The 13705-nt window shown below is 37.0% G+C and overlaps 1 protein-coding gene across 2 annotated transcripts in view; it reads left to right on the forward strand.

The window, feature by feature from the left end:
- TBC1D15 (TBC1 domain family member 15) overlaps positions 1 to 13705 on the forward strand; it is a 69772-nt gene that overhangs the window by 48659 nt on the left and 7408 nt on the right. For both annotated transcript variants that reach the window (XM_059082407.2, XM_067009757.1), the window contains 2 exons: positions 4663 to 4779; positions 10868 to 10968. In XM_059082407.2, the coding sequence (XP_058938390.1) occupies positions 4663 to 4779; positions 10868 to 10968 (218 nt within the window). The remainder of the gene's footprint in view (positions 1 to 4662; positions 4780 to 10867; positions 10969 to 13705) is intronic.

The following is a 13705-nucleotide window of genomic DNA, read 5'->3' on the forward strand; positions in this document are numbered from 1 at the left end:
ATTTGGTGGTGTTACTTACTGAGACGCCTGAGGTATAGTGAAATTGAATTAGATGTTCTGTATATATCTTAAGGTGAGATTATACAAATGGAGTGTCAAGTGGCTAGTTGAATAATCTGGAGTAGTCTGGGTAGGATATATAAATTTGGGTATTATCAGTATAAACATCCATGGGAATAGATGATGACACCTAGGGAAAAAAGAGGTAGATAAGAAGGCCCAGGAATCCAAGTCTTTAGAGCACGGTTTCCTAACTTTGGCTGCATGTTAGAATCACCAGGGGTCTTTTTGGAAATCACATTGATTATTTCAATCATATTTTCATTCATTTAATAAATATTTACTTAGTGCATATTATATATGAGGCTCTCCTTTAGGCACTGGGAATTCATCAGTGAACAAAACAGACAAAATTCTTGTGGGGAAGAGCAGACAGTAAACAAGATAGGTAACATATGTGGTATATTAGTGATAAGTGCTAAATAAGAAAAACAAGGCAGGGAAGATGGTTAGGAAATTTAATGTGTGATGTTGCAGGTGTAACTTGGGTGATGAGAGAAGGCTTTTACTGAGGATGTTATATTTGAGTAGAAACTTGAAAAGGGGAATGAGTGAGCCATGCAGATATCTAGGTGATGGGCATTCCAAGCAGAAAGGAACAACGCGTGTTAGACTTGTTTACATTCCATTCCAGGGTCTCTGCATGTTTGAAGTACAGCTGGGAGGTGTGGCTGGAGTGAGTTGGGGTAGAGTATAGAAACTGATGAGGTCAGAGAAGAAACAGTGGAGGAACAGGTACAGATCACATAGAGCGTTGTAGTGTATTGTAAAGACTTGAACTTTTACTACGAGAGAGATGGGAAGCCAGTGGAAGAGTTTGAGCAGAAGAGTAATCTAATCTGACTTGTTTTTAGCAAATCACTCTGGCTGCTATATGGAGAATAGCTCTGGGGGGCAAGGTGAAGGTAGAAAGACCATTTGAGGCTATTGCTGTAGTTGACATGAGAGATGATGGTTGCTTGAGCCAGGTGGTTAGCGCTTGAGTGAAATTTGAATAGAGACTTAAAAGAAGCAGAGGGTGTATGCTCTACCACTATCTGGGTGAAGGACATTTGGGCAGGGGGGAACAGCATGGTCTAGACTTGGTTCTGCTTTAGGACCTCCACATGTTAGAAGAAGAGCAGGGAGACCGGTGTGGCTAGAGTGGAGTGAATCAGATCAGGGTAGGGGGTGGAGTGAGTGGGTGGGAGATCTCAGTGCTGGTTTCTTCATGTATTTTGGAGGTTTAACAGATAGATCAGTGTCAGACAAGAGAAGCAAATACTCAAGAATGACAGAGTTTTCAAGGTGAGCAACTGGAGGTATAGAGTTGCTGTTTTTTATTAAGACAGGGAAAAACTGAGAGAAGCATGTTTGGAGGGGAATATTTGGAGTTTAGTTTTGGACGTAATAAGTTTGAGAAAGCCTATTGAATGTCCTTAAGAGTAGGAAGTGGATATATAGGGCTGGAATTCAGAGGAGAGCTAGGGGCTGGGGATAGAAATTTAGAGGTTATCAACATATAGATGGTAGGAGACTAGATGACATTGCCAAGGGAGTGAGTGCATTTAGAAAAGAAGAGATCTGATAACTTGAGCCCTGAGGCACTTTAACTTACAAGTAGGAACAATTAGGAAAAGAGACTGAGAAAAGAACCAGAGAAAAAGGAGAGAAAACATGAGAGTTTGTCCTGAAGTCAAGTGAAGAAAGTATTTTGATTAAAGAGGAATTTTGGTGGAGTGGTGGATGTGACAGCCTGACTGGAGTGAGTTCAAGAGGGAATGGGAGTAGAGGACATGGAGACAATGTATACAGCTCTTTGAAGAAGTTTTGCTGTAAACAGTCGGGAAGAAAATGGGGTGGCAGTTAGAGGGAAAAGTGAGGTTAATGATGAGAGAAACAATGGTATGGTTGAATGCTGGGTGGGAATGGTCCAATAGGAGGAAAAACTTGTGAAACTAGAAAAGGAGGCAAGAATTAACTAAAGCTGTGTCCTTGAGTAGCCAATAGGGCATGGATTTCATGCACAAGAGGAGGTCTTTGATTGTAGCCACAATCATGAAAGCTCATGTATAATGATAGGAGAGAAGGGAGACTTTGGGTACAAGTGCAGTTATGTGGTTAAAATAGTGGGAATCTGTGGAAGTTCTCTTCGGATAACTTCTGTTTTCTCAGAAATAGGAAGCAAGATCCTCAGCTAAGGTTTGGGAGAAGATAACATGTTGGAGGCTTGAGGAGAGAGGAGAAGATGTAAAAACAGCTATATGAAAAGAGAGGGGGAATGCTCAGGGAAATAGAGCATGATTGCCAGGCAGCATTAAGGATCCACTTGAGGTTAGTGATCGTGAATATAAAATGTATCAGTCGGCATGGTTGTGCTTTTCTTCAGTCTTTTAGCTACATCAAGTTAGATAGAGAGTTGGATTTAATGAAGACCTTTTAAAAAAATTTCAGTGCTCATTTTTTTTCTAGGAATAGTTTCTAGAACTATTACTTCCCTTATATCATTTAAAAATTTTATTTATTTATTTTATTTATTTATTTTTGGCTGCATTGGGTCTTTGTTGCTGTGCGCGGGCTTTCTCTGGTTGCGGCGAGCGGGGTCTACTCTTCATTGCGGTGCGCAGCCTTCTCATTGCAGTGGCTTCTCTTGTTGCGGAGCACGGGCTCTAGGCACGCGGTCTTCAGTAGTTGTGGCTCCCTGGTTCTAGAGCGCAGGCTCAGTAGTTGTGGCGCATGGGCTTAGTTGCTCCATGGCATGTGGGATCTTCCTGGACCAGGGATCAAACCCGTGTCCCCTGCATTGGCAGTCGGATTCTTAACCACTGCACCACCAGGGAAGTCCCTTTATATCACTGTTGATGCCTTTTTGTTTTCTGCCTGGCATGTCAGTACTAAATAACTGTACAAGAGGAAAGAGAGACAGATAGTTCATGAGGGCACAAATAACTTTCTACTATGTTTAAAACACCTATTAAGGCAGATATTCTGTATTGTCATTATGACTATGTAAATTGTGCTTGAGTTAATAAAAAATAGCTTATCATGTACCTCTATCAACTATGATATGAAAATGAAACATTTTGTTGTTTTTAAATAAAATTTGACATTTATAGCATGATTTTTTTGGTATTGCTTTTCCTTTTTTGAAAAATGTATTTACAGTTCTATAGATATATGCTATATTTATATTTATTAAGCTATTTTAAGATAGCTTAACAAAAAGCTAGAATATTGTCCTGCTCATTTTTAAAATGCCCTTATAGAATCTAAGCACATGTCACACTAGATTCTGCTTTGTTGTAAAATACCTCCTCATCTCTTCAGAACAATTATTGAGAATGTTTTCAGATTATTCAATTTAATGGGGGGAGAGGACAGTTATAACTTTTAAACAAAATTGATTATAGAGTAAATTAATCACTAAATTTCTTTCAATTATTTTTGCGTAATTTACTGAGGGATTGAAGTTTGGGGAATGCCTTTTTAGTTGTAAAGTCTTTCACAACAAGATGCATCTAGTAGGTATCAGTGTTTGTTAACTGAATTGTCAGTACAACTTGAGATACACTCCTGGTGATGTTTCTAAAACTGTTTTTAATATCTTAAAATCATTTCCAGAAAAATGTGGATTTTCTTTTTTTTCAAAATTAAAATAGATTGCTTATTTTGTATGTAAACTATTTATTTATTTATTTTATATGTAAACTGAATAATGTATATATGAGAATGAAGAAGTAATTTGTCCTAAAGATGATTATGGAACGTGACAAAGAAGTTGACAGTACTTCTCATAATGAATGAAGCAATTATGAATGAAACAAATCTCTTTGATTACACTTGATTGCATAGTAACTTTTCATTACTGTTTTCAAATAATACTGCCTATCACATGTATTCATGACTGGCATTTATATATATATATATATATATATATATATATATATATATATATAAATTTATTTTATTTATTTATTTTTGGCTGCCTTGGGTCTTCGTTGCTGTATGGGCTTTCTCTAGTTGCAGTGAGCGGGGGCTACTCTTCGTTGCAGTGCACGGGCTTCTCATTGCGGTGGCTTCTCTTGTTGCAGAGCACAGGCTCTAGGCGCTCAGGCTTCAGTAGTTGTGGCTCGCGGGCTCTAGAGTGCAGGCTCAGTAGTTGTGGTGCACGGGCTTAGTTGCTCCACGGCATGTGGGATCTTCCTGGACCAGGGCTCAAACCCATGTCTCCTGCACTGGCAGGTAGATTCTTAACCACTGGGCCACCAGGGAAGCCCATGACTGGCATTTTTATTGCTAACTAATGTGAACTATTACTTGGTGTTGGTTTTAATTATTGAATGTATTTCCTGCTATTCAATTAAAAGATTTCTATGTTTAGATAAAAATTGAAAAATATTTTAAAATATACCCAAGAGGAGGTTGACTGACTTTGGAAAAAAATTCCAAAATGTTACTTTATTGCATATCTGAAATGGAATTTGATGAATTTTTTCATTTTAAAAGCTTGGCAAGAGAGTAAGATTAATAACAAGAAAAAGAACTCTGTACTTGTAAGATGTGAGCTTTATAAAAATCTGTTATTCTGAAGGTTTTCAAATATGTGATGATTTTCTTCCTCAGAAAAGGATGTTAACAGAACAGATCGAACAAACAAGTTTTATGAAGGCCAAGATAATCCAGGGTTGATTTTGCTTCATGACATTTTGATGACCTACTGTATGTATGATTTTGATTTGGGTAAGTTCTCCTCTAACATCCTAATTTAAAGATATTATGTATGTTTATTTTAGAATTTAAATTTATTAACCTGTTAGGCACATGTAAATAGTTCTGTGGCCTAGTTTTTATAGGGGTGTGCCACAGGGGACTGGAAACTTAAAAGGCTGTGGTTCCCAAATTGTGCACCAAGGAGCACTGGGTTGCTGAAGCAAACTCATGGGGACAGTGTGGGATATTTTAAATATTTGAGGGAAATATAGTGACATCTGTAGGACACTGCTGTAACTACTAGCTGGAGTAGTTCAGGGTTTCATCATTAGATCACCAGACTCCTGATGAAGTTATATCTTTACAAAGCAGTTTTTGGCCTTGCTATGATAAGCAAGTACTGTGTGAAAATAGATGAGGATGGTGGTATCCAATTGGATTCCAAGGTTTGAGTAGTGTAGAGCCCAACAGGTGCTGAGGTAAATAGGATATAAATATTAATTGTTTGGATCTGTTTAATAAATGGAAATTGTTAGTAATATTTTTGAGCCTAGGGATGCCTTGGAAAACAATTTCTGAGGCACTGAGGGTACTGTGAATTGAGAAAGTTTGGGAACCTTTTTTTGATAGGCTTTATCCCTTGTGAAGAAAAATGCTGATTTGATATTATAGACAAATGGTGCAGGTAATTATCTAGGACGTGTGGAGCTTTACTCTCTTTTCTTGGCTAGTCTGTTTTCTACCAAGAATGGGTTGGAAAGACTGGGGTTGGTGGTGGGAGTGGAGGATTGCATGGGGAAGTGATGCTAAGGGATAGAAAGCCTAAGGAACCAATATTTTAAGGGACAAGAGAACTTGAGCCGTTTCTTTAAAGGACCAATAAATTCCCTAAGCATCAACCTTTAAATAAGTATAAAGAATGGAAAAGTTTGAGTTACCTACTGATGTTAGTGACTCCTAAGTAGAGGATAATGAAAGTAGATGTTTTCCAGATTACCTTAATAGAGCTTGAGACATCTTTTGGGGAAGGTAATTGGGTATTTGTCATATTAAACCCAAATGAAACTTAAATTATGGGTACATTTTCTTTGCTGTTTGTATCTATGTGAATTCCTTTTGGATTCTTATATGTAAGTTAGAGGAAAATGTAAACTCTGTTGTGGATCTTGAGACATCAGCCTCTGGTGACAGTAGTTGAATATCACAGATTTCTCTTTAAAATGTGAAATGTAGCCAGTCCTGTCTATCACACCTATAGTGAGCCTCAAAGTGGATTGTTGAAGATATTAGTAGAGTGCTTCTCGGGTTACAGAGTGCTGTTGTTACTCGGTTTTGATTTCAATTTTGATTCTATTAGAAGCCTTTTGAAGAAGTGGGGAAATAATCCCCACTTTATAAGTAAGGTTATATTGATTTAGACAGTGACTCAGGGTTGTACAAGTAGTAAATATTGGACTGGAGGTAGAGACACATGTCTTTATTTCAGCCTGGCATTCTTACCTCTACACATTCAGCACCCTGACCCATTGCCATTTTAGTTTCTGTTAACCACTGTGGGGAATAGGGCTGTTGTCCTAGGGAACAAGAGGCGTTGCCCTGTACTCTCAGTTGGTAATTTTGAGATAGGAATTAATGCATATTCTCAGAAGGAGTTCCTGAATGCTCAGTTTTTTCAGGAACTGAGTCTCAGACCAGCTATTTGGATAAATTGGCTGTTTCCATTTGTCTATATTAACCCCACATTCTTTCCAGTCAAATACTTTAAGTTATTTGAAACATACCCAGGGATTTTATTAAGAACTCTGGCATTGGGAGAAGCCAGGGTAGTTTTCATAAAACACTAGACCAAATTTCTTGCTTTTTACTCATAGCAAAGTAATCCAGGCTGTAAATTTACTGTTATAGTTGATTCTTTCCTATTGAGTTGTTTGGCTTCTTAGTCCATAGATGAGGTGTAGGTGTATTTGTGTTGAATATAGTCTCATTAATAGTGAGGAAGAAGACAAAAATTACCAAAAGCAGACAGAAGAACTCAAGGAAGAGTAATTTTTAGTTAGTGCAGACACTATATCTAAGTTGTTTCTATGGGAGGTATCGTTTTTTTTTTTTTTTTTTTTAACAGTGTATGTTCATAATCTGATCTTGAATAAGCAGTAAAAGGTTAAATTATACTCAAAATACTGTATGTAAGAAGGCAGGAGAGTGTCTAGTTTAAAAAAAAAATGATTTCCACCTCTTAAGATTAAAAAAAATTAAATTGATCCTCTAATAACCAAATAAGCTTCAGTTAACCTGGAATGTTGACCTGTATATAGATGAAATTTTTCTTTTCTCTTTAAGAATGTATACATTAGGATGGTAAGGAGTTCATTTCTCACACCTCCACACTGAAACAGCTTTGCTATGAAAATAATTTGGGGGAACTACTTCAGAAATTGTAGTAGTGCTGATTAAGATGTACATCAGTCAGCACTAGTGCAGAATCTGAGCATCACTGAATGCTAATTTAAACAGCTTTAATCTTTCTTTAATTAAAAGGAATTTGTACATTAATTCCACACCCACAACTCATGACATAACCCCAAAGAACATCATGTATAAAATAAAATAGATTAAAAGCAACAAGAATATGAAGATTAATTTGACTGCTTGCTTTAACTAAAACTTTATGGTAGTGATCCCGTATGAAAGCTGAAGACTTAAAGGATTAAATTAGCTTCTGAGAAATTTTTATTCATTATAACTTTATAATAAAGCACTCCCCCCCCGCAGAGGAAAGGTGCTTTGTAAATCTTTCAAACAGCATGCTTTGAGATATTTCTGTTACAGACTAGATGTGGTCAGACCCAGGAAAGTGGTCTCTTTTCCACTTTGTTGAAGTCACATAAATTTCCTTCGTGCTTTAATTGTTTTAGGCTTTATATTTGTCATTGCTTTCACTGTGTCATTGCCATGTAGGAAAGTTCTGATGATAACAGTCTAATCTAACTTCTAATCTACTTATTCTTTCTTAAAAGTGTTGTATCAGTCAGGGAAAGAAGTAAAGAAAAAAAAAAAGATTTCGTATAAGATACTGCCTTATGTGATTATGGAGACTGAAAAGTCCCACAGTCTGCCGTCTATAAGGTGGAGACTCAAGAACGCTGGTGGTGTAGTTTAAAGACCTGAGAGCAGGAGAGCCAGTGGTATAGGTGCTAATCCTGAGTCTGAAGGCACGAGAACCAGGAGCACTGAGGGCAAAGCGCTGTCTCAGCTCAACCAACCAAGCAGAGAGCAAATTCAGTCTTCCTCCATCTTTTTATTCTATTCAGGTCCTCAGTGGATTGGGTGATGCCTACTCACATTGCTGAGGGCCATCTGCTTTAATCAGTTCACCAATTCAAATGCTAATCTCTTCTAGAAACACCTTCACAGATACTCCCAGAAGTAATGTTTAACCAGACATCTGGGCATCCTGTGGCCCACTCAAGTTGACACACAGAATTAATCATGTCGTGTGTATTATTTTTAAAAAAGCATCTGCAATACATTTGTATAAATGCTTACACTTAGATATCATGTCGTATGCCATTTTTCCTAGCACTTTCTCTGAATGTCTTGGTAACTCCATTGTTTGGTACTGTAATAATTGGATACCTGCCATGGGAACCTAAGTTTTTTTGTGTGTGTGCTAACGTGCGTAGAGACATACATTTCCGCAGGGTGTAGTGTAGACATAGTGAGGTTGGGAGGGATTAGGCGTAGCAGTAGATGATAGTGTAACTGAAAGTGGGGTCCGGCTGCTCGTCGCTCAGAAGCCAATAAAGAGGCCAGGTTGGCGGAAAGGAAAGTTTGTCTTGTTTTGGATGCTGTCAGTGTGGGGGTCGGCGGGTGGTAAGGGCAGACGTCTGTCCAGAGGCCGACTCCCACCACTGACAGTCAGTGGGCAAGAGCTGTTATAGACGGAGGGAGGGGCTATGTGCAGAAACAGCACAGTCAGCTCTGACCTTCTTGAAATCGGTCATCAGTAGTCTGACCAGCATCATCTTGATTGTTTTAGGTACAGTTAATCTTCAGTTCCAGGGTTGGTTTGTTTCCATTTCTTTGAGGCCAGTTCTCAGAATTGTGGCAGCTCATGGCTGCAGCCTGGTCATCATGTAGTTAACTTCTTCCACCTGCTGGGGGTTTCGGTATCTTTAAGACAGCTCACAGGATATGGCTCAGAATATTATCTACAGCCCTTAAGAAGGAACTAGAGATCCTTGACTATGCTTAATGACTGAACTATTATTATTTGGTCTCCTTGGACTGTTTTCTTTTGTTTCTGCATTTTCTCACTTCTCTGATTAAACTTATTCTTTGGCTAAAGTTTTTCCACAGACAAAAGGCAGGTTGAGGACGTGCGGGGCAAGGACCATAGGGTCCTGCTCCTTTTCAACAGGGTAGAGGCTAAGAGCAGATAGAGCTAAACTTTTATGTGTAAGGACATCCTGAAGTGACCTCTTTCTGTTATACTTTTTAAAAAATTTTTATTTTATTTTATTTTTTTAATTTTTATTTTTTTAAGTTACACAGGGGCAGAGCATATTTCAGGGTCAGAAGGAAGACTTTTTTTTTTGGCGAGAGGGGACTACTCTTTGTTGCAGTGTGCGGGCTTCTCATTGCGGTGGCTTCTCGTTGCAGAACATGGGCTGTAGGTGTGCAGGCTGCAGTAGTTGTGCCATGCGGGCTCAGGAGCTGTGGCGCACAGGCTCTAGAGCACAGGCTCAGTAGTTGTGGTGCATGGGCTTAGTTGTTGCTCCACGGCATGTGGGATCTTCCCGCACCAGGGCTCGAACCTGTGTCCCCTGCATTGGCAGGTGGATTCTTAACCACTGTGCCACCAGGGAAGCGCCCTCTGTTCTACTTTTAATCTGAGTTTTCTCAAGAGACTTTGGCTTACGTGCTTCCTGGGGTCATTTTTAAAGTTGTCTTCCAGAATAGGAAGAGTGATGTAAAATTGTGTATAACTGCAAGCAGAAATATCCCCTCCCTTTTAAAAATATATACTGTTTTAAATGGCTTCATTGCACACAGATATTAGTGAATGATAAGAATGTAAGTGTTGGTCCTGCAAATGCAAGACTGTATGTTTTCTACAGACTTCCCAAGCTATCACTGGGAAAAAGTATCTCTATGTAACTTTAATGAATGTACAAAAGTTACCAAAGTTGAATGATATGTATGTGAAAAGGCTTAGTAAGAGCTCTTGTCCCTTTGTTGATTCAAGAATCTGTATCTTAAGTCTGAAATCTAATTGTAAAACAATTAAGAAAATTGAGGATTTTATAAGATGGAACTAAAAAATAAGACATTTGACATGGTCAGGTGAAAAGCAAAACTAAGATTTTTTGTTTGTTTTTTAAGTGAGGGGCCTGATTCTTTAACTTTGCAATTTTTCTTTTAATCTAGGGCTGCAAATTAGTGTCATGATGAGAAATTATAAGAGCACAAGAGAAAGGTGGTTAAGATGGTAGTTTTAGGTACAAAGTATTGATTGGATTAAATAAGCCCATTTGCTAGCATTGGTTGGGTCTAGAGTAACAGCGAAAGGAAAAAAAAAAAGAGAACATCAATACAACCACTTAAAAGAGGTATTTTGTTGTGATTCCTTTTGGGTAGATTACCAATGTCTGGTTGCTACAGCAGTGGACCCTTTTTAGTTCTTATTTTATTGGGCTTATTCATCGTAGTTTGGTGGTGGTTGACTACTCTGGCCTTGCAACTTTCTTCCCTTTGACTTTTTTAAAAAAAAATATTTATTAAATTTGATATTCCTCTCGGTTTCCCTTCACCCCTCTTCTTTATCATAATGCTTTTGCACATTATTTTTTAATAATATTACCCTCTCTTGATAATGATATCTACACTAAGACACGTACTAGCAGTTGTGTATCTGTTGACATCTCAGTACAAAACAGCTCACCTTTCTCACCTGATTGCTAGATTTCCCCCTCATTGTTTACAAACATCAGTATCCAACAGTTTCTGAAACCAAGAAAAAAGATGCAGTTTTAAGTGAAATGGTGGTGATATGCACAGATGGATACATAAAGCTTAGGTTTTTAGGGATATGATTAGTTTTTTCTGTTTTTCTTAGGATATGTGCAAGGAATGAGTGACTTACTTTCCCCTCTTTTATATGTGATGGAAAATGAAGTAGATGCCTTTTGGTGCTTTGCCTCCTACATGGACCAAATGGTAAGGTTCCATTCCAAACTAATTTTGAAAATTTTAGTTGTATAATAATCTTATTATATAAGATTGATGTTTATATTTAGCCAATTATAGTAGAACTTAAAAAAACCTGCTCTATGTTGTTTGTTTGTTTGTTTCTTTTTTAAATAGCCTTTTCAAGAGGCTTGGAAATGCTGGTATTGTTTTTAATACAAAAAGTAGATAGTAAATGCCTATAGAACAGGAATAATCAGGATTTAATATTGGTAAATGCTTATGATCTGCAGAAGAACCATGAGTCATTATAGAATACTGATGAAATAGATGATTTCAGTTCTTGTGAAGTAGTTGAACTTTCATATCATTTGTTTCAGAGATAAAGCTTCGTCATGCCAAGTAATATCCTTACCTTTTGTGAAGATTTTGTATTTTGTCATAATAGTGGCTGATTTTTCTCGAGATGTGTTTGAACTATTTGTAACGTTGACAGCTTCTTAGTTTTTTCCTAAGCATGCGATTATTGGAGTTGAACTGTGTCTATATATACATATTATTATAAGGAACATTTTATCTATTATCATTGATATATCTTGGAGACAGAGTTCTAGGACTATGGTACAGTATTAACAGGAAGATAAAATAGAACAGTCTTCTCAAGTAGTCTATTAGAAAGGGGGAAAAAAAAGGCAAAGGGGCTAAGAGCATATAAAAGTATATGAAATCCAAAGACCTGACTACATACGTCACTGTACTGTTTCAAAATAAAATAAATATTCTTTATGCTGGGCCTTGATGGTTGGATATTGAAATGGCTTGCTTGCAAGGGAATAAAGATTTGAATATGTAGTCATATAAAATGTTTCCCTGTAGTGGAGAGTCTGGGATACAGATGTGAAATTTTTTGATTACTTCTATTTTTTGATTACTTCTATTCTTGCTTGCCTATTTTTTATTTCCCCTTCTAATTTGTCCCAATTTTATCTGTTTCCTCAAGTCTCTTATCCATGGTTCCAACTCATCCTCACTTCTAGTTCTTTTCCATACTTGATAAGATTTGATAGTTTTAAAATATTCTTTTACTATTAAAGTAATATTCAAATTATATAGTCTTTTACCATGAATTAATGTTTTGGATTATTTGGAAAGATTATTAATTGCAGTAATATGGTAATATCATAGTTTGTATTCCTTACCTTTTTGATTGATTGATTTTACCTGCCTTCTTAGTTCCAATTACTCCCAGGTGCTCTAGAAACCTGAGGCATTTGTTATAAAGGTCTGTACAACTGATAACTAATTGTGTAAAAACTGTTGTCTGCTTTCCTTGTGTTTTTGTTGTTTATCCTCTTTTCACTAGAGCTAGTATGCACCTTGATAAAGGGGTCATGTCTTTGTTTAACTAGTTCTCTGATATGCTTCCAGAATTTTCCTAATGCCTGACATGAGGTTTTTTTTCAACAGATTTTTGTAGAATAAAAACATGAATATTTCCCCAGTGCTTAGTTTAGACCTCTACTTACAGTAGGTATTCCAAGAATTAGCACAAACATACGGCATTTAGTGTTTTACAGTAATAGTTTTCATAAAACTGAGCTAATATTGGCATGTTCAAATATATTGGCTTGTGGTGCCAAATACGTACATACATGCATATGTGTGCATGTATTTAGGTGTCAAATATAAAGACTACTTTCTGAACATTTGCAGTGTACCACTTCACAGTCTATTTGTCATTTTTGTGTATGAACGTTCAAGTTCTTTGTCCTGTCTCTTTCACAGTAAATGTTCTCTGTTTGCCTTTTCAATTGAGAATGGTCTGGGGATTTTTCTAGTCTTTATTCTAAAAAGATCTCTTAATATATTGTCTACTAACATCTTTTGCTTCATAATATTTGAATGAAAGGGCAATAAGTTACAATCAAAATAATCCGCACAATTATTTTTCACTGCATTGCTATTGTTTTGGTGTCCTTGAGTCTGTGCTGCTGTTTGACTCCTTTTTGTTTTATGGATTTATTTAACGTAAGTTTTAACTCCTTTAGTGAGGCTGAATTCAGTGTCTGTAGATTTACTTTTTTTGATATTTACTCACATCTAATGTAGGTCTAGGCATAGACTTGTTTTCGAAATATAGAAATATTTGCAAAATGATCTGACAGACTTTCTTATAGCCACCATTCATTTTGCCATATAGTTTTGTCCCACCCTTCCTTCTCACCCCCATCCATATATATATACACACGCACACACCTGTATATATGTACATACACATATATGTATACATGCATGCTTATGTGCATACCTATGTATATGTATGCACACACATATTTATTTACAGTTACACTTGATGCCCTTTGTATATCCACTGTTGACCTCATTTCCCTTTCTCTAGGAGTAGCTACTCTTCTGAGGTCGGCTTCTGTCATTTGGGGAGTGCTGCTTTTTATAGCAGAGTGGGTAGCAGTGGCTAGCTATGCCATGTTGGTACTTCCAAACCAATTTTAGCTTTTGGTCATGTCACAACAAAAATCGTGCTGTTAATCAAAGAGTTGATTCTGCCTTTCCCTTATAGTTCCATGTGGGAAATGTGAAGAAACTATATCCTGAAGGCTTGCGTTAGTCTGCTAAACTATTTCGTTCACTAATTAAACTATTTAAATCACTGAAGAGAAGCCATTTTATTGAGAATCAGTAGCCCTTAATTTTCAAAATTTTTTTACTGGAATGAATGGTTTCTAATCAGATGGATACTTCTAATAAA

This window comes from Kogia breviceps, chromosome 12, assembly GCF_026419965.1.
Source record: "Kogia breviceps isolate mKogBre1 chromosome 12, mKogBre1 haplotype 1, whole genome shotgun sequence".
In the NCBI taxonomy this organism is placed as follows: domain Eukaryota; kingdom Metazoa; phylum Chordata; class Mammalia; order Artiodactyla; family Physeteridae; genus Kogia; species Kogia breviceps.